General features: G+C 49.3%; 1 protein-coding gene across 1 annotated transcript in view; it reads right to left on the bottom strand.

The window, feature by feature from the left end:
* Nucleotides 1-19,069, bottom strand: part of ELP4 (elongator acetyltransferase complex subunit 4) — a 419,611-nt gene that overhangs the window by 278,669 nt on the left and 121,873 nt on the right. The window contains exon 5 of the mRNA XM_060262939.1: nt 12,651-12,790. Coding sequence (XP_060118922.1) covers nt 12,651-12,790 — 140 coding nt within the window. The remainder of the gene's footprint in view (nt 1-12,650; nt 12,791-19,069) is intronic.

The following is a 19,069-nucleotide window of genomic DNA, read 5'->3' as shown; positions in this document are numbered from 1 at the left end:
AAGTGGAGAGGAGGCAAGGGCGCCGCTGCTTTTTCAGCGGGTCACTCACTACTGCTGCCCCCAGCGCTGATCATGAGCATGCCAGAAGGGCATAGTAGCCAGCCTTCAGCGCATTTTTTCCCCACTAATCAGCTGATTGGCAGAGGGAGGATTGGCCTTTAAAGAGCCCAGGAAGGCGGTGCTTCATTGTCCTTTCCCGGGCCTTAAAATTGTGAATTATGGAGGGAGCAGGAGGCGCTGTGGGGGGGCGGTGGGCGGGGCGGTGAGGCCCTGTGCAGCCTGGTTGCTAACAGGCTGCAGACTGATACCAGTTTGCGGCCCAGGGGTTAGGGACCCCTGATGTACAACATTTATAAAACATTAAAATCAGTATGAACTATTAATACATCAATTTAAAAGATCAATTGACAAAAGTTAGTTTCCTCCCATTTTCGGCCTACAGGCACCTCATGGACATGGGGGAGAGGAATCAAATTGATCTGAGGTGACGGAGAGCAAGGTAGGGTGCCAGCCATAATTTAAACTATTGCTATCCTCAACCAAACACCTGGTGGAACATCTCTGCCTTATAGGCCCTGTGGAATTGTATAAGGTCCCACAGGGCCCTGATGTTATTTGGCAGAGAGTTCCACCAGATTGAGGTCAGGGCCAAAAAGGCCCTGGCCTTGGTTGAGGATAGCCAGATATCTTTGAGGCTAGGGACCACCAGCAGATTATTTGAGGAGTACAATGCTCTCCTGGGGACATACTGCAGGAGGCAACTTTCCTTTGCAAACAGAAACCGAGCCAGGGGGAGGAAGGGAAACTGATCAGCTCACGTGTGGCCAACATGTGTGCCAACAGTCATCAGACCAGGGGTTGGGGATCCCTGATCTAAGGAGCCTGGGTTGGCAGATATGGTTTTCTTCTCCATTTCCTCCATGCAATGTTTGTGACATTCAGGTTATGCTATGACAGCAAATATTACTTGTGTGCGTTTAATAGCAAGTGGGGATCTCAGCCTGGATTTTCCCATGTGTAATCCAACATTAGCATGCATCTGCTGCAAAAAGGTACCTCAAATACTTGCCCTCAACAATAAAAACAAAAAGATATTCTAGATAAGGTTAACTACACAGACATAAATTAATGTCTAAAATGAGAGGCACATGCTTGCAATCTGCAATAGCTCTTCTACTAAATTTCAGGAGTGTTTTAAGACTACAATATTTACAGCTGGGGGGAAAAATCCTTTTAAAGCATCTGACAAAGTGCATTTGGACTCACAGAAGCTTCTGTCCCAATAACACTTTACAAATTAAAAGACTGTTATTTCATATATTCAAAGACACTTCAATTTCTTCACAGTCAGCATTCTTTTCTTTCACTCTTAAGAAGTCACATTCCATGTAAAAATGCATCCAGCAAAGAAAGCTGGTACCAATTTCCAAGAAGACAACTGCAAGAGAAAACCTAAATCTTAAATGTGATTTGAACATGATACTGGCAAGACAGAAGAATTTACCTGTGGCTGGCATCCTCTGAAAGGGACCCTGATCCAGGAAGCTTTTAACCAAGGCTTATCAGCCCACCATCGCACTGGCATGCTAACGCTGCACACATGTGATACAGTGGCCCAGTTGAGACCTCATTGAAATGCAACAGTGGCAGGCGAAAAAACTGAAGCAGTGCCTTCTTTCATGCACCCAACAGAACAGGTTCTCAGCCAGCAACTGGTGCTTCCTAAACTGCTTATGGCTTTTATTATTCGTTTTCTAAGCTGCCTCGGGCTCTTTTTATAGACCAGCGAAAGGCATAGTATACCACCTCTTTCAAAACACAGAACTTTCTACCCTGCCCAAGTCTGCCAGGTGCTGCTGGGGAGGGCTGCCTGAGCGTGCACAAAGCAGCAAGAGCCTGGGCAGCTTCAACCTGTCCTACTGTCCCCCCCTTCCCCAGCTGGCGGGCTCACCAGGTGGACGGAGCCCTTATTGTAGTGGTTCTCCTGGAGGAGCTGGCGGAGGCCAGGCATGTATCCAGCTTGGAGAGCTTGGTGTCAGGCGGCACCCAAGGCACGCTGGTGTCAGGTGGCACCCAAGGCAGAGGTGCAAGAACACCTTGCTTATGTGCATTGGCCATGTTCCGCTGCATCTGCTTGCACTTGGTACGCAGCCCCCCGGCCCCTGCTGCTTGCTCTCTCTGCTGCCCCTCTTCTTCCTGGCACCACACTTCTCCTCCTCTTCATCATCCTATTCCGCAGCAGAGGAACTACCCAAGGAAAGGCAGCAGGGCTCACCAGCTCTCGTGCAACCGTTGCCAACAGTCCACGGACCGGGGTTGGGAACCCCTGCCTTAACATATTTTCATCATGTTTAGCCTCTGTCTATAAGTTTGAATGGTTTTCTTCTATGTCATTATAACTGAAGAAGCGTGTACGTCCATGAAAGCTTGTACCTTGAATAAAACTTCGTTTGTCTTAATGGTGTCACTGGACTCTGACTTTATTCTACTGCTTCACACCAACATGGCTATCCACCTGGATCTGTCCTAAATTAGGACAGGTATATATCTTATCTGCAGATAACAAAACTAAGGAAGTAGCTATATACATTAAAACCCCATCTATACAAATCAAGATCATGTCTTTGAGGGTAGATTTTTGTATTTGTTCTTGAAAAATAAATAATTTGCTTTAGTAAATATCTATGCTCTAAAAAGTAATCACAACAACTTTTACAAGCAGTTAGAAAAAGGTTTAGATGAGTTCTCTGTGGGTGGTATCATAATTGGTCATGACTATTAACTTAGCATTTGACCACAAAGATGATTCTACCAGTATTAATGCTGGGGGGAAATCTGACATTAAAAAGACTATTTAAACCAAGGGTGTCAAACTCATTTGTTAGGAGGGCCGGATCTGACATAAATGGGACTTTGTGGGGCCGAGCCATGCGTATCCTAAAATGTAATTCCAGAGAGAGGTGATGTATATTTTATAAAGAACACAGGCAAACACAATTAAATATATTATTTTAACTTAATATACAAACATGTTTAAAACTCTTGCAAAATTTTGTTTAAAACGGAAAGGGAGGGGAATAGTGGGATTTTGCAATGCAATTTTGGAAATAAAACATCAAGGAAAAGCACAAGGATCACACAGCAGAAAAAGACAGGTTGCTTACCTGTAACTGTAGATCTTCGAGTGGTCATCTGTGCATTCACACTTGTGGGATAATGCGCCTGCGCCGGTCCCCGATTGGTATCTGTAAGAAAGCCCGGGAATTTTCCGCGGTCGGCGCCACTGGGCATGCGCAGGCGTCCCATTGCACATGCCCAACGGCGCCATCGTGGTAATCCCGCCAGTTCCTTCATGACCGCTGAAAGCTCCTACTGAAGGGAGACCGTCAGCAGTGGGGAAGGAGGGCGGGTAGTGTGAATGCACAGATGACCACTCGAAGATCTACAGTTACAGGAAAGCAACCTGTCTATCTTCTTCGTGGTCTCTGTGCATCACACTTGTGGGAGATTAGCAAGCAAGGCATACCTGGAGGTGGGAAGACGGTCAACCGGAAACGGCAGATTGTAGAACCGCAGTCCCCAACCGGGTCCTCTGTTGAGCATGCACGTCCAGCGCATAGTGCTTCATGAAGGCATGCGGATAAGACCAGGTAGCAGCTTTGCAGACATCCGTCAAGGGCACACCCTTCAGGAATGCCACCGATGTCGCCATCGCTCTTGTGGAGTGTCCACGGACAGGTCCAGGCAATGGCCTCTTCACTAGGAGGTAGCAGATCTTGATGGTCTCCGTCAGCCACTTCAAGAATCTCTGTGACGAGATCCTGGAGCCCAGCTTGGGCGCAGTGTACGAGACGAATAGCTGCTGGTCCCTGCGAAAGGCTTTAGAGCGCTTTAGGTAAAAGAGTAAAGCACGCTTGACATCCAAGGCGTGCAACCTACGCTCCTCATCCGAGGAGGGGTTAGGGGAAAAGGTTGGTAGCCAAACCTCTAGGTTGAGGTGGAATTGGGAAGCTACCTTAGGGAGGAAGCTGATGTCTGGGGCCAAGGAGACACCAGATTCTCTAAAAACTAGGTAGGGGTAGTCACAACGCATCGCCGTGAGCTCCCCCACACGACGTGCAGAAGTGATGGCCACCAAAAAGGCAGTCTTCCAAGACAGGAGCTGCAGAGAGCATGTGGCCATAGGTTCAAAGGGACGCCTGGTTAGTCTGTCCAGGACCAGTGTCAGGTCCCACAATTGAGTGGGGGGCTTAGATGATGGATGCAGTCTAAACAGTCCCCTCATGAACTTTTTGGACCGGGGGTGAGCGAAAATGGAATATCCCCCCACGGGTTCATGAAAGGCAGATATAGCTGCCAGGTAGACTTTAACGGAAGAGAAAACTAGGCCTGTGTCCACTAGGGATAGCAAAAAGTCAAAGATTGCTGGCAGGCCTGCCTCCCTTGGTGTGCCTGACTGGTCAGCCATAAAGCTCGAGAACTTCCTCCACTTCCTATCATAGGAAGCTCTGGTGGAGGGTTTCCTGCTGTTTAGTAGGACCTCCTGGACCCTGCCAGAGAACTCTATTGGTCTATCAACCACGCTGTCAGTTTCAGGTGTGGCACGTTGTGGTGCAGCACGTGCCCCCCCCTGAGACGACAAGAGGTCTGGTTCCGCTGGGAAGTGGTAGAGGTTCCCCCCCGACAGCTGTAACAGGGCGGAGAACCAGTTCTGGCGGGGCCACCAGGATGCAGCGTGGCCTCTCTGTTGCTATCTTGCTGACTACTCTCGTCAACAGGGGAAGGGGCGGGAACAGATAGAGAAACCGGCCAGCCCAGGGGATGAGGAGTCCGTCTCCCAGGGATGTTGGGTCCGCCCCCCCTCTGGAGCAGAACATGGGGCACTTCTTGTTGTCTGCTGTGGCAAAGGCATCCAGCTGTGGGTAACCCCAAAGCTGGAAGACTGGTTCCAGGAAGCGCCACTGAAGTTCCCACTCGTGTGGCGAGGCCCCCCCTCTGCTCAGGGAGTCCGCCTGTGTGTTGAGGACCCCTGGAAGATGTGCAGCCTTCACAAAGATGTCGTAATGGATGCATTCTGACCACAAGTCCATCGCCAGTGCACAGAGCCGATGGGACACTGTCCCGCCCTGCCTGTTGATGTAAGCCAGGGCGGTGGTGTTGTCTGTGAGCAATGCCACTGTCTTTCCCGCCAGCTTCGGGCGGAATGAGCGAAGGGCAAAGTGCACCGCCAGCAGTTCCAGGTAATTTATGTGGTGCAGGGCCAGCCCGGGGGGCCACTGGCCCCCCATGCACAGGCCATCCATGTGGGCCCCCCAACCCCACAGGGAAGCGTCTGTGGTGATGGTTACTGTGGGGGCCGGGAGATGGAAGGGAGCCCCCTGACAGATATTGTTCTTCGACTCCCACCACTGGAGCAATTGGAGCATCGTAGGGGGAATGGTGAACCTCTTTCGAAGTGAGTCCTTGGTTGGGCGGAACTGACGGAGGAACCATAGCTGCAGGTCTCTCATCTTCAGTTTCGCAAAGAGTAGCACGCTTGTTGTCGCTGCCATCAGCCCCAGCATCCGCTGAAGCTGCTGCACTGTGCCCCACCCCTGCCTCTGTAGCAGCTGCACAGCGCTTACGATGTCCTCTGCCCTCTGGGCGGGCAGGAATGCCCGATGAAGGTTCGTGTCCAGCACTGCCCCTATAAACTGCACTGTCCTTGATGGAGTGAGTTTTGATTTCTCTAGATTGACCTGCAGACCCAGGGCATCGAGAAGGCGTAGTGTGGTTGTGATGTGGGCCGACAGGCTTTCCCTTGAGTTGGCTACCAGGAGCCAGTCGTCTATATATGGGAAGACTATCACTCCCTGCAGCCGGAGGTGGGCAGCCACTATGCTCATCATCTTTGTAAACACCCTGGGTGCTGTGGACAGACCGAATGGTAGGGCCGTGAACTGGAAGTGCTGTGAGCCCACAGCAAATCTTGAAAACCTTCTGAACTCTGGGTGGATGCTGATATGGAAGTAAGCATCCTTGAGGTCTAGGGTGGCCATCCAATCCCCCTGGTTGATGAGGGGCAGGATAGATTGCAGTGTGGACATCCTGAACTTCTGGTACAGGATGAATTTGTTCAGATTCCGCAGGTCCATAATGGGTCTCAGACCTCCGTCTCTTTTGGGTACCAGGAAGTAGCGGGAGTAGAAACCACCCTCCCTGTCCTCTGTTGGTACCTTCTCTATGGCTTGTTTCTGTAGGAGGTTGGTCACCTCCGCCAGCAGAGGTGGGGAGGGGGGGGGGTGGTGACCACTACGGACTGGTTTGGGATCTGAGCAAAGTCTATTTTGTAGCCCTCTTTGATGATGGATAGGGCCCACCTGTCTGAGGAGACCAGCTCCCAGGCAGGCAGGAAAGGGCGGAGGCGGATGGGTGGGGGCGACGACGCGTGCAGCAGCAAAGTCAAAGTCCCTGCTTAGAGGGGCGGGCCCCTTTCGGTTTGCCTGAGGGCTGGGTGCCATAGCGGCCTCTGTTGTTACCCGAGTAGGCCTGCTTTTCGGGTTGCGAGGTGCGGGGACACCACTGTTGGTCTGAGGGCGGCTTGTGGGGAGGTTTCTTGGACCAGGATCTGCTCCACTGCCTGGGCCTAGAATGTCTGGAGGGTGCCTGGATCCCCAGACTCCTGGAAATTTTTAAGTTTTTATCCAGCTCCTGTAGAGCGTTATCAGTGGTGGTACTGAGCAGGCCGTCCCCTTCAAAGGGTAAGTCCTCGATGAGCACCCTGGTGTCTTGCTGTAGGGCGGTAGACCTTAGCCAGGAGTGTCTCCGGATGGAGACGGCGGACGTGATGGCCGTGGCCGACACATCAACCATGTGCCTAGCTACTGTTAGCTGGTGTTTGGCTACCGTGAGGCCTTCTTTTTGCAGTCTCTTAGTGGCCACTTTCTTGTCCTCAGGGAGAAAAGAAAGGAGGGGGGACAGCTGTTCCCACATGGCGTACTGGTATCTCGCCATGCAGGCCGCATAGTTGGATACCTTCGCGCCAAGGGACCCTGTCGAATAAATCTTCCTGCCCATACCGTCCAATTTCTTCCCCTCCTTGTCTGGGGGGGCAGAATGCACCCTGCGTGACTCCGAGGAAGATGAGACGATGGCTGAGTTTGGTCTTGGGTGCGTGAATAAAAACTCAGCCCCTGTCTCCTGGACCTTGTACATATGGTCCAGCTTCCTTGAAGACACAGGTGCCGAAGATGGCTTCTTCCATGGCTCCTTAAGGGCCTGTAAGAGTACTTTGGTTACAGGCAGTGCTACAGCCGTGGACGTGTCCCATTGTACGATATCAAAGACATTATCGTCCACGACTGTCTTGGGCTGGGAGATGGGTAGGGAAATGGTGGCCGCCATCCTTTTCACCATTTCTGCGTAGGTCCGCAGGTCCTCCGAGGGCGAGACTGGGAGATCTTCTGCCGTGTTGGGGTCTGGCGATGGTTCCCAGGCTCTCTCCTCGTCACTCTCCGACCCCGATGGTGAAGACTCTCGGTGCTCCGAGTGTACCGATAGGGGCGGTGTTGGCTCCCTTCGCGGCGACTGGGTCGGCGTCGGGGGTCGGTGCTGGGGCTCTGTTGGTGCGACGCGTCGCTCCGGTGGGACCGAGACCGATGCCGATGGCCTCCTGGGTCGGTGAGATATCCTAGAGAAGGAGGACATCTCGGATCGATGCTCCCACTCCGAGTGATCCCTTGGTTGGTACCAATGGTACTGTGGGCAGCAGGAGTAGGGGGGCTGCCATCGGTGCTGCTCCCAAGGCGGTATCGGTGGGAAGCGCCGAGACTCGACCGACGGCTCTCTCTCTCTTCCGCGCTTAGGCGCCGCGGGTCTCGCCGCGTTGGCCGATGTCGATGCCTCGACATCCAATGCCGACTCGCCGCTCCGCCGAAGAGATCTCCACCGATGGAGATCGACGGGTTAGGTCGATCTCCACTTCCGATGCTGGGGGTCGCGGCCGATGCACGCCGGCCCCGGGAGTCGGTGGGCTGCGAGGCCGATGAGCGCTGGCCCTTGGAGTTGAAGGGCTGCGTGGCCGATGAGCGCTGGCCCCTGGAGTCGATGGGCTGCACAGCGGAGAGGGGGGAACCCTTCTCGGCGGCTTGATGGCGATCGGTGCCGACACGCCGGGAGGTGAAGTGGAGCGTGGTCGCTTCCGCTTCTTCTTGGCCTTCGCCTTCTTGGAGGAAGATTCTCACCCCGCTTCCTCCCGTCGCTTCTTAGCGGGCCTCTCGACAGACCCCTCAAGGGTTTGTTTCGCGGGCTCTTGCTCCCTCGGAGCTTCCGCCTCGACCAAGGGCGCATCGGCCGATGGGACCGTCGGGGCTTGGGTGGCCATTTTCGGTACCGATGCCGAAGGGCTCGCCGCTGATCTCGGAGGGCGAAGTGCCGAGGCAGTTAGTGCAGCCGAGAGCCTTGCTGCCCTGTTCTTCCTGGTTTGCTTGGAGAAACGGAGGCAGTGTGGGCAGGCCTCCACACGGTGCGCTTCACCCAGGCAGAGGAGACACAGGGAATGGCTGTCGGGGGGGGGGGATCTTCTTCCCGCAGGCCCGGCACCTCTTAAAAAAACCCCAGCGACTGTCCATAGACAATAGTCGCTGGGAAGGCCCTCTCAGAGTCCTCTGAGAGGGAGAAAAGTAGGGAAAACAACAGGGGGGGAGGCCCCGGAGGGCGACCCGCCACAACACGCACCCGAAAAAAAGAAATACGCAATCCTCTTTTTTTTTTTTTAAACTAACTAACTAACTAGAAAACTAACTACTACTCTAAGGGAAAACAACAAACAGGCTATATATACAGATGAAGGGAAAAAAGGGCAAAAACCCGAAGCTCACCGACCGGGAACACGAGGAAAGGCAGCTTCTTCGCGCAGCGGTCAGAAAGGAACTGGCGGGATTACCGCGATGGCGCCGTTGGGCATGCGCAATGGGACGCCTGCGCATGCCCAGTGGCGCCGGCCGCGGAAAATTCCCTGGCTTTCTTACAGATACCGATCGGGGACTGGCGCAGGCGCAGTATCCCACAAGTGTGATGCACAGAGACCACGAAGAAGATCTAAATAAAATAAAATAAAATGCTCTCAGCCTGGGAAAACATGAAATGGCAAGGCATTGCAAGCTTCCCCCCCCAATCACCCGTCTACTCAGATTAGCTATGGCTCTCCAGTGTACTATCCCCCTTTGGCTGTGGGTTCCCAAGTTAGAATACTCACTAGGCAGTAGTTCTCACTCCATTTGAGAAGAGGCAAAGATGACTCAAAGCACCCATGCTTGATTTGAAATGACACAACTCCAGGAAGCTTCAGCTGGCCATAGGAATGCAGGGAAGTTAAATCTCTCCATTGAAACGAAGTTACAAGGAAAATATGGAGTAGGTTTCCCATTCCAGTCTGCTCTGCCTATAGGCCTGAGTGGGAAATCCATTCCACATTTTCATTGCAGCTTCGCTTCTGCTTTAGCCTCTGCAAAGAGAAGGCAGAAGGAGCTGGGATTGTTGGAAGTCTCTGAGCTTTGTAGGGTGAGGACAGGAGGAGGGAGAAGAGGGCCTTTCAGGCATGATTGAAGTCCTCTGGGGGCTGGTTTGGCCCGTGGGCCACACGTTTGACATCCCTGATTTAAACAATCATTAATTACTCATCAGTTGGTAGATACCTGGCACCACTTTAACTCTAGAGGTAAGGAGTTTACCTTTTTTTCAAGCACATAATTCTTACTCAAAACTTGTCATGTTCCTTGACTCAAAACCATAGTATAAGGTCTATTCACCTTTCAGATAACTCTTCAATTTGTATGAGTCTTGGCTATTCAGACGGAAAAAAAAGATTTATTCACAACTTTAGATTTCAAAATGAAACACTGAACATATTTGATACAATTTTAAAAATATAACCAGAAAAACTAGTACAGATACCATTATTTGGGAAACCCAGCAAAGCCTACATTATGTTTGACACCCCTGAACTAAATGGAACCTCCATATCCAGAGGCAGTAAACCTCTGAATACCAGTGCTGGCAGGCAAAATCAAGGGAGGGCCCTTGCCTCTATGCCTTGTTATTCAACCTCCAGAGGAGTTGTTTGGCCACTGTGTGAGACAGGATGCTGGACTAGAGGTACCACTGGTCTGATTCCTATGTTCTTACACACTGATGCATCAAATGAACATTGCAGCTGAAAAGCAAGCATTAAGGTGCCCATCTGGACAGTACCCCCAACATTGTGCCCATGGGTGCCATGATGCCTGCCAATACCTTTCCTGGAGCCTGCCAATGTTTTGGGATAAACAGGGCTTTTATCAGCAAGAATCCTGACTGGAAAATGGAGATCTGATTGGCTGCACAGATGTTATAAATGTTGCTTTGGCAGCAGCTGTTACCACAGTACAAAGATTTTTGTATGCAAGAAAATATTTTAAAACAATATGTTCATTTAGAAAAGCAAGCTGTGAAACAGAGTTTCTGCTCGCAAAGTTAAAGAATTACTATTAGAGTTATACATGACCTCATTCCCTGATATTTTGTGGTTGGCTTCATCTCCTATGGCAATCATTTTGTGGTTGGCTTCTTTTTTCTGCTGCAGCCATCTTGTGATTGCACTCTCTACCCTGTGTCAGAAATCCAAAGGTACCTGCAGGCTTAAAAAGGTTGGTGCCCCTGACCTAGGAACTGGAGCAAACAATACAAAACATGCCTCTCCTTTTTTAAAAAATCAAGTTTGCAGATTTTTACACATCCAAAACATTTAAGTGTTCAAAAGGAAGTATACTCCATGGCTAGTTGACATGGGATTGGGGATGGGGGTGGGGACAATCCTTGCTTATAAACAAACATTTTATCTGCTTTATCCAATAAAATAGTATGCCCATTGTTTACTATTAACGAATGCCTATGGGTCCTCCATAGCAAGGTCAATGGCCAGCAAAAATAAAGCCACAGTATTATAGCTCTGTGCCTCGCTAATTTCAAAAACTCATTTAGTACTTCCACATTCAACCTGAACTATGAAAAGTTACAGGCCACTCTGCAACAACATTAACTACAGGTTGCTGTGGAGATACACAGTCCCACTTATCTAAAAGTTATTTTTAAGCCCCAGTTGGCTACAAATATTCTTTTGCATAGTAGGCAAGATGAAATGATATCTGTACAACCTGTCCACATAGTTTTTTATTGTTTCCCAATTGATAACTCTCAGTTCTTGTTTCTCATTGTTTATCACCATTGCTGGTTTAATTCTAGCATCCTTTTCAGGGGCCTGGAAACATAACACAGCGTTGCACTGGCTGTGAATTTTGAATACTTTTATTTAATGCACTTGAATGTTGCTTAATTTAAATAAGGCATACTCATATTTCTGCTTCCCACAGTAGTGAGCAAATATGAACCAGAGAAGACTACTGCTGAAATAAAAAGCAGCTATAAATAATGCCAGTACACCAAGAGCTATGTGGATTATTTACTTCCACTGCTCTCTCCAATTTCTGAAATCGGTGCTTATGGTTTTACTATTTTTTTTCAGATAGCCAATACCAAATCAACCCTTGGGTTCCATAATTTTTCTGTCTAGTACCAGAACCTGAGTGGAAACTTAATATAATAGAACAACATTTTTATGGTCATGTTTGTAATTAGAAGAAGTTGTTTGATTTTAAGTACTTTACAAAACTAGAACCTCTATATTACAATCCTTACAGATGCAGCGGAACATTGCCAGGTCATAGGCTCAGATTTTCTGCATGGCGGATAGTATTCATAGGCATAAATAGCCACATCAGAATAGTTAAAGTAAATAGACTTAAGTTTCTACTGAAGGCTGGAAATAAAACAAATCAAAGTTAATACAATTGTTGGGTTTAAAATGACATAGCTGAGATTGACAGGTCCTTATGTACACTGAGTTCACCCAAATGTCCCTTCTGACCATCTTGCCATCATGGATAGCCCAGCTGGCCTTGACCAGAAATGTTTTTTTCCCTATGCTTCCTCCATTTCGAAACAGCCTTCCTGAAGTTATTTGCCAGATCACCCCCTCACATACCATTTTAGCTTTCAGGAAAATTTACAATACTTTGCTATTTCAGAGGGCCTCCTGCTGATGGATTTGCAAATGTTTATGGTTAAGTCAAAGGTGAAGGGAACGATTGGTTTCAGATTTTTGATGGTGTTGTTGTTGAAGATTCTAAGTTTAAATCACTGTTTAAAGTCTTTTCACACAGTAGGTCGGATATAAATATTTTAAATGAATAAATAGGATTGCTGTTTCTCATACAGAAGGTTGTTTTAATCGCTTCTCGGCCTTTTGGTTAAGATCAAGCGCAGAAGGTTGTTTTACATCTATCACTAGACTACTGTACAAGTAAAATTAAACTAAATCCAAAGGTGTCCTTCTATATGCACAAGAGGTTGCAGAAGAGCATGTACAAGAGACCACATGAGCTATAACAGAACATATCTATTATAATGCTGTATAGACAAGTATTTGTAGAACACCATTAGCAGTTGTCTTCCTTTCACAGATTTTGTACTCAAAAGAACAGTAAAAGGTTGCAAAATTTTATGCTTATGCAATTTACCCTGCTAAATCTCCCTCTTCATAGTGCAAAATGAAATAAAGGAGTTTGGAAACTTACCAGGAGTTTGTATCAGGACACAAAGCTTTTTCTTCGGGAAGGAAAAAACCATGCCACCCAATGTTCTGGATAAGTTCCAAAGCCAAAGGTTTTGACAGATCAAAGTAGTGCCCAAATTTTGAAGAGGTAATTTGAGTCACCTGTGAAAAAATATAGGTCAAGGAATGTGAAGTTTCATTATTAAAATACAATCTTAATAAACCTTAGAATCTTTTTAGAAATCTGAAATTTTGTAAACAAATATATATGGTAAACATTCAAAATTTCTATAAAATTATTTTCAGCAGGGAATTCAGACATCTGCATACTAGTTCTACTAGGGGACTACACCAAAGAAAATCCCCCATTCTGGCCTCTAAGGTCTGTTGCTAGGCCTCCAGAGAAACTGGTTTGTCACTGTGTGAGAAAGAATGCTGAACTAGTCTGATTCAGCAGGGCTCTTCTTATCTTCTTTTTAAGATTCTGTTCAATATATTTGCCACACTAGGATAAACAGTAACTCCCTGAAGCCACGCCTTGTTGGGAAAAAAAACCACACAGTGTGGGAGGCTTCAATATCCCCTTCCTATGCATCAAGGTCCTGAATGGAAACACACCTAAATGATTTGATAACTGAATCTGAAAAACACCAGGAGCTCTGTTCACAGGCCTTTCAGCATGATGTTTAGTTTGGTCATCATATACATCGGTGTGGCACTTGTTTCCCCACTGTGTAATCCCTCATAATTTTGGAGTATTGATCAGGAGAGAGAGACGCATGTGATTGGACCAGTTTACATGGCTGTTTAATTCATAAACATGCCAGTAGTTAGGGTGACCATAATGTCTGAAGGCCAGCCAGGGACACCTTGGGGGGGGGGGTGAAAGGTAGGGGTGCGCGTGCGCGGCGCGCGCCGCCGGAAACAGGAAGTGATGTCACTTCCGGTGACATCACTTCCGGTGACGTCATGCCACCGCCGGAAACAGGAAGTGACACCACTTCCTGTGACATCATTTCCCTGCGTCACCTGCCGGAAACGGGAAGTGACATCACTTCCTGTGACATCACTTCCCCCAAATGACATCATTTCCCCCAAATGCCACTGCCGGAAACAGGAAGTGACTTCACAGCACTTCCTGTGACGTCCCCAAAAATCCCCCAAATATCACCGCCGGAAACAATTTTGTTCTCAAATCCTGTATATACTTCATCAGTATATGGGATAAGGCACTTTCTCAATTGTGCTGCATAATGCAGCCTATTTATTTTGTCCTGTTTGCTCTGTTGGCTCTATCTGCGCCACCTTCATCACTTTTGGTGTGTGGATCCCCCAGTGGGGTGGTCTCGCGACTCCCTCCGCCGGCTGTTTCTGATAGCCCTGCGCCCCCTCTTTCATTTGATATGTGTCCCGTGCGGGTGCCACCCTCCCGCCGGGAGATGCCGCAAAATGAGCCCCCTTGAGGCTTATGGCGGCAGGGCTCGGGGGAAGCGAGCTAGACTGCTGTTCTTTTGAGGGGTTATAGAGTGTTTCGAGCCCGTCCCTGTAGCATCGGTCCCATCATTGTGGGACCCAGGGGGCCGGCGCAGCAGCACGCCAAAGCAGCCTGTCACAGGTCGAGATGCAGGACAGGAACCCGGAAGTGACCGACAGGCTGCTTCAGCGTGCCGCTGCGCCGGCCCCCTGGGCCCCACAATGATGGGACCGATGCCACAGGGACGGGCTCGAAACACTCTATGACCCCTCAAAAGAACAGCAGTCTAGCTCGCTTCCCCCGAGCCCTGCCGCCATAAGCCTCAAGGGGGCTCATTTTGCGGCATCTCCCGGCGGGAGGGTGGCATCCGCACGGGACACATATCAAATGAAAGAGGGGGCGCAGGGCTATCAGAAACAGCCGGCGGAGGGAGTCGCGAGACCACCCCACTGGGGGATCCACACCCCGAAAGTGATGAAGGTGGCGCAGATAGAGCCAACAGAGCAAACAGGACAAAATAAATAGGCTGCATTATGCAGCACAGTTGAGAAAGTGCCTTATCCCATATACTGATGAAGTAAATACAGGATCTGAGAACAAAATTGCACCAGAAGACACAAACACAAAGCTCCCTTACACTGAATCAGTGCTTGGGTCCACCAAAGTCAGTATTGTCTACTCCAGTCACAAACACAAAGCTCCCTTACACTGAATCAGTGCTTGGGTCCACCAAAGTCAGTATTGTCCACTCCAGTCACAAACACAAAGCTCCCTTACACTGAATCAGTGCTTGGGTCCACCAAAGTCAGTATTGTCCACTCCAGTCACAAACACAAAGCTCCCTTACACTGAATCAGTGCTTGGGTCCACCAAAGTCAGTATTGTCCACTCCAGTCACAAACACAAAGCTCCCTTACACTGAATCAGTGCTTGGGTCCACCAAAGTCAGTATTGTCACATAAGAACATAAGAGAAGCCCTGTTGGATCAGGCCAGTGGCCCATCCAGTCCAACACTCTGCGTCACATAAGAACATAAGAGAAGCCCTGTTGGATCAGGCCAGTGGCCCATCCAGTCCAACACACTGTGTCACATAAGAACATAAGAGAAGCCCTGTTGGATCAGGCCAGTGGCCCATCCAGTCCAACACACTGTGTCACATAAGAACATAAGAGAAGCCCTGTTGGATCAGGCCAGTGGCCCATTCAGTCAGGAAGGGAGGAGGAAGGGAGGGAGGGAGGGAGGGAGGGAGGGAGGGAAGGAAGGAAGGAAGGAAGGAAGGAAGGAAGGAAGGAAGGAAGGAAGGAAGGAAGGAAGGAAGGAAGGAAGGAAGGAAGGAGGGAGGGAGGGAGGGAGGGAGGGAGGGAGGGAGGGAGGGAGGGAGGGAAGGGAAGGGAGGGAGGGAGGGAAGGAAGGAAGGAAGGAAGGGAGGGAGGGAGGGAGGGAGGGAGGGAGGGAAGGAAGGAAGGGAAGGAAGGAAGGGAAGGAAGGGAAGGAAGGGAAGGAAGGAAGGAAGGAAGGAAGGGAAGGAAGGAAGAAAGGAAGGAGGGAGGGAGGGAGGGAGGAAGGAAGGAGGGAGGGAAGGAAGGAAGGAAGGCCAGCCGCCCCCCCCCGCTAGCCGCCCCCCCCGCTTTTGGCTTACCTGGATCCAGGGCGGTGGCGGCCTCTCCTCCGGGCTGCTGGCGGGGCTGGCGGCGGCTGCGGAGGCCGGAGAGGCCGGCGCTGGTCTCTGGAGGCCTCCAGGGACCAGCGCTGGCCTCTCCACGCTGCCTCCGCTGGTCTCTGGAGGCCTCCAGGGACCAGCGCCGGCCTCTCCACGGAGCCTCCACTGACCTCTGGAGGCCTCCAGGGACCAGCGCCGGCCTCTCCACGCTGCCGGCGCTGGCCTCTGGAGGCCTCCAGGGACCAGCGCCGGCCTCTCCGGACCCCGCGCGCGGGCGGGGAGTGAGGCAGCCAGCGGTGTGCGCACGCGCAGGGACGCTGGCTGCCTCACTCCCCGCCTTCCCGGCCGGCGCGCGCAGCCCGCCGGCTCCCCGCTGGCTATACCGGGACTTTGTAATGGTCCCGGTATAGGCAGCCCGGGAGCCGGGAATCGGTGGCCAGAACTGGGAAAGTCCCGGGAGACCGGGACGGTCTGGCCACCCTACCAGTAGTATGGGAATGCAACCACACTGCTGGATATGAAATAAAGAAGAAAGATGAACCCAAGTTAAGAACATAAGGACATAAGAGAAGCCATGTTGGATCAGGCCAATGGCCCATCCAGTTCAACATCCTGTGTCACACAGTGGCAAACCCCCCCCCCCAACCCAAGTGCCATCAGGAGGTTCACAAGTGGGGCTAGAAGCCCGCTTTGCCCCCCAACCAAGCACCAAGAATACAGAGCATCACTGCCCCAGACAGTTCCAATAATATGCTGTGGCTAATAGCCACTGATGGACCTCTGCTCCATATTTTTATTCAAACCCCTTTTGAAGCTGGCTATGCTTGTAGCCGCCACCACGTCCTGTGGCAGTGAATTCCACGTTAATCACCCTTTGGATGAAGAAGTACTTCCTTTTATCCATTTAACCCGACTGCTCAGCAATTTCATTGAATGCCCACAAGTTCTTGTATTGTGAGAAAGGGAGAAAAGTACTTCTTTCTCTACTTTCTCCATCCCATGCATTATCTTGTAAACCTCTATCATGTCACCCCATAGTCGACGTTTCTCCAAGCTAAAGAGCCCCAGGCATTTTAACTTTTCTTCATAGGGAAAGTGCTCTAAACCTTTAATCATTCTAGTTGCCCTGTTCTGGACTTTTTCCAATGCTACAATATCCTTTTTGAGGTGCGGTGACCAGAATTGTACACAGTATTCCAAATGAGACCGCACCATCGATTTATACAGGGGCATTATGATACTGGCTGATTTGTTTTCAATTCCCTTCCTAATAATTCCCAGCATAGTGTTAGCCTTTTTTTATTGCAATCGCACACTTCCAAATTAGCGGCAAAAAATGCATTCAGCTTCTCAACCATTTCTCTATCTTCCTTCAGTAATCCTTTTACCCCTTGGTCATCCAAGGGCCCCACTGCCTCCTGGCCGACTTCCTGCTTCTAATAAATTTGAAGAAATTTTTATTGTTGGTCTTTACGGTTTTTGCAATATGCTCCTCATGGTCCTTTTTTTGACTGCCTGATCACAGTCTTGCATTTGATTTGCCACAGCCTGTGTTCCCTTTTGTTAATCTCACTTGGACTAGCTTTCCACTGCTTAAAGGAATCCTTCTTACCTTTTACAGCTTCTGTAATTTTGTTTGTTAACCATGCAGGCCTTTTCTTATACTTGTTTGTGTCTTTCCTAACCTGTGGTATATATTTTATCTGAGCTTCTAGGATTGTAGTTTTAAATAGCCTCCAAGCTTCCCCAAGGGTTTTGACTGCATTTACCTTTCCTTTCAGTTTCCTCTTCACATGCCTCCTCATCTCAGAGAATTTACCCCTTTTAAAGTTAAAAATGGTTGTGTTGGTCTTTTGGGGCAACTCCTATTTATACAAGTGGTGAAATCGATAACGTTATGGTCACTGCTCCCAAGCAGTGCAATCACTTTTACATCTCTCACCAGGTCTTGGGCATTACTTAGGACCAAATCCAGGATCGCCCCTCCCCTGGTAGGTTCTGTGACCATCTGCTCCATAGCACAGTCATTGAGAGCTTCTAGAAACTCAATCTCTTTCTCTCAACCAGAACACATATTGACCCAATCAATCTGCGGGTAGTTAAAATCACCTATTTTGACACAGTTTTTACGTTTAGCCGCTATCATTAATCCTTCCATCATATTATAATCGTCCTCTATATTTTGATTGGTGGGTGATAAAGAACTCTCATAGTTAAATTTCCTTTTGGGCCCTCTATTTTGATCCAAAGCATTTCTAGAAGGGAATCTAATTCTCTGACCTCAGTATTACTGGACTGTATACCCTCTCTGACATACAGAGCCACCCCACCTCCAACCCTTCCCTCCCTATCCTTCCGATATAACATATCCCGGAATCACTGTGTCCCACTGATTCTCCTCATTTCACCAAGTTTCTGAAATGCCCACAATGTCTATGTTTCCCCCCAACACTGAACACTCCCCAATTTTACTTCAAACACTTCTACCATTTGTATATAAACATCTATAATTTCCCAGGCAAATTAGGCCCACAACTTTCCTCCTGCTGCCTCGAGTCTTTGGCAGACAGTCCATACTGTTTGTCACCATCTCAGTGGACAACTCTGATCCATTACTGGAAAGTTACTTAGACAATTCACTCTTTTTTCCAATAAGATATGGTGCAGTTGAATGGCAGATTTTCTATTGCTGTTATAGTCCTATGTTTGTGTATTCTATCATAATGACAACATGTATTTAATTATTAAATTTATATCCCATCCTTCTGTGAAATCTTTCTGTCATCATGTTTGGCATCAAGAAGCTAGTTGCAGCAAGAGATCTATAACTGACTCCCATCTTCAGAGTCCCCTGGGAGTTAGCTTTTGACCTCATTCTGGGGAAACTTCACTGGGTTCCACTGTTGCTTCAACCCACAGAAGTTTAAAGAAGGGAGCAGATCACAACTGAGTCAGCTACCGGTGTCCCAGACTTGGAAACTGTGATGCCTACCATCCTGTTCCTGGGACACACAAAAGTGGATTTGGGGGTTTTAGAATCAGAAGATGTACAGTTTATTAGGGTCAAGAGTCCACTTCTGATCTTCCCCTCATTGTGTTTTGGGAAGGACAGGCCCAACGTGTCTAGGGTGCCATCTTCCAGCAGGGGCGAGGGACAGGCATCCCCTCCCTGCTCATGCTATCCCTGAGCCTCTGAGTTGTTTCCCCTTCCCAGCGTCCTCCAAACTTGTAGAGTGCTGCAGAGGGGAAGTGCCAGATCCGGATCTAATGTTGGTTTTTTCAAGAGGGGATGGACTGTCGCCTCT

Source organism: Heteronotia binoei, chromosome 21 (assembly GCF_032191835.1).
Source record: "Heteronotia binoei isolate CCM8104 ecotype False Entrance Well chromosome 21, APGP_CSIRO_Hbin_v1, whole genome shotgun sequence".
NCBI classification, from domain to species: domain Eukaryota; kingdom Metazoa; phylum Chordata; class Lepidosauria; order Squamata; family Gekkonidae; genus Heteronotia; species Heteronotia binoei.
Note: the sequence above shows the minus strand (reverse complement) of the source record. Positions and strands in the feature narration are given on the sequence as shown.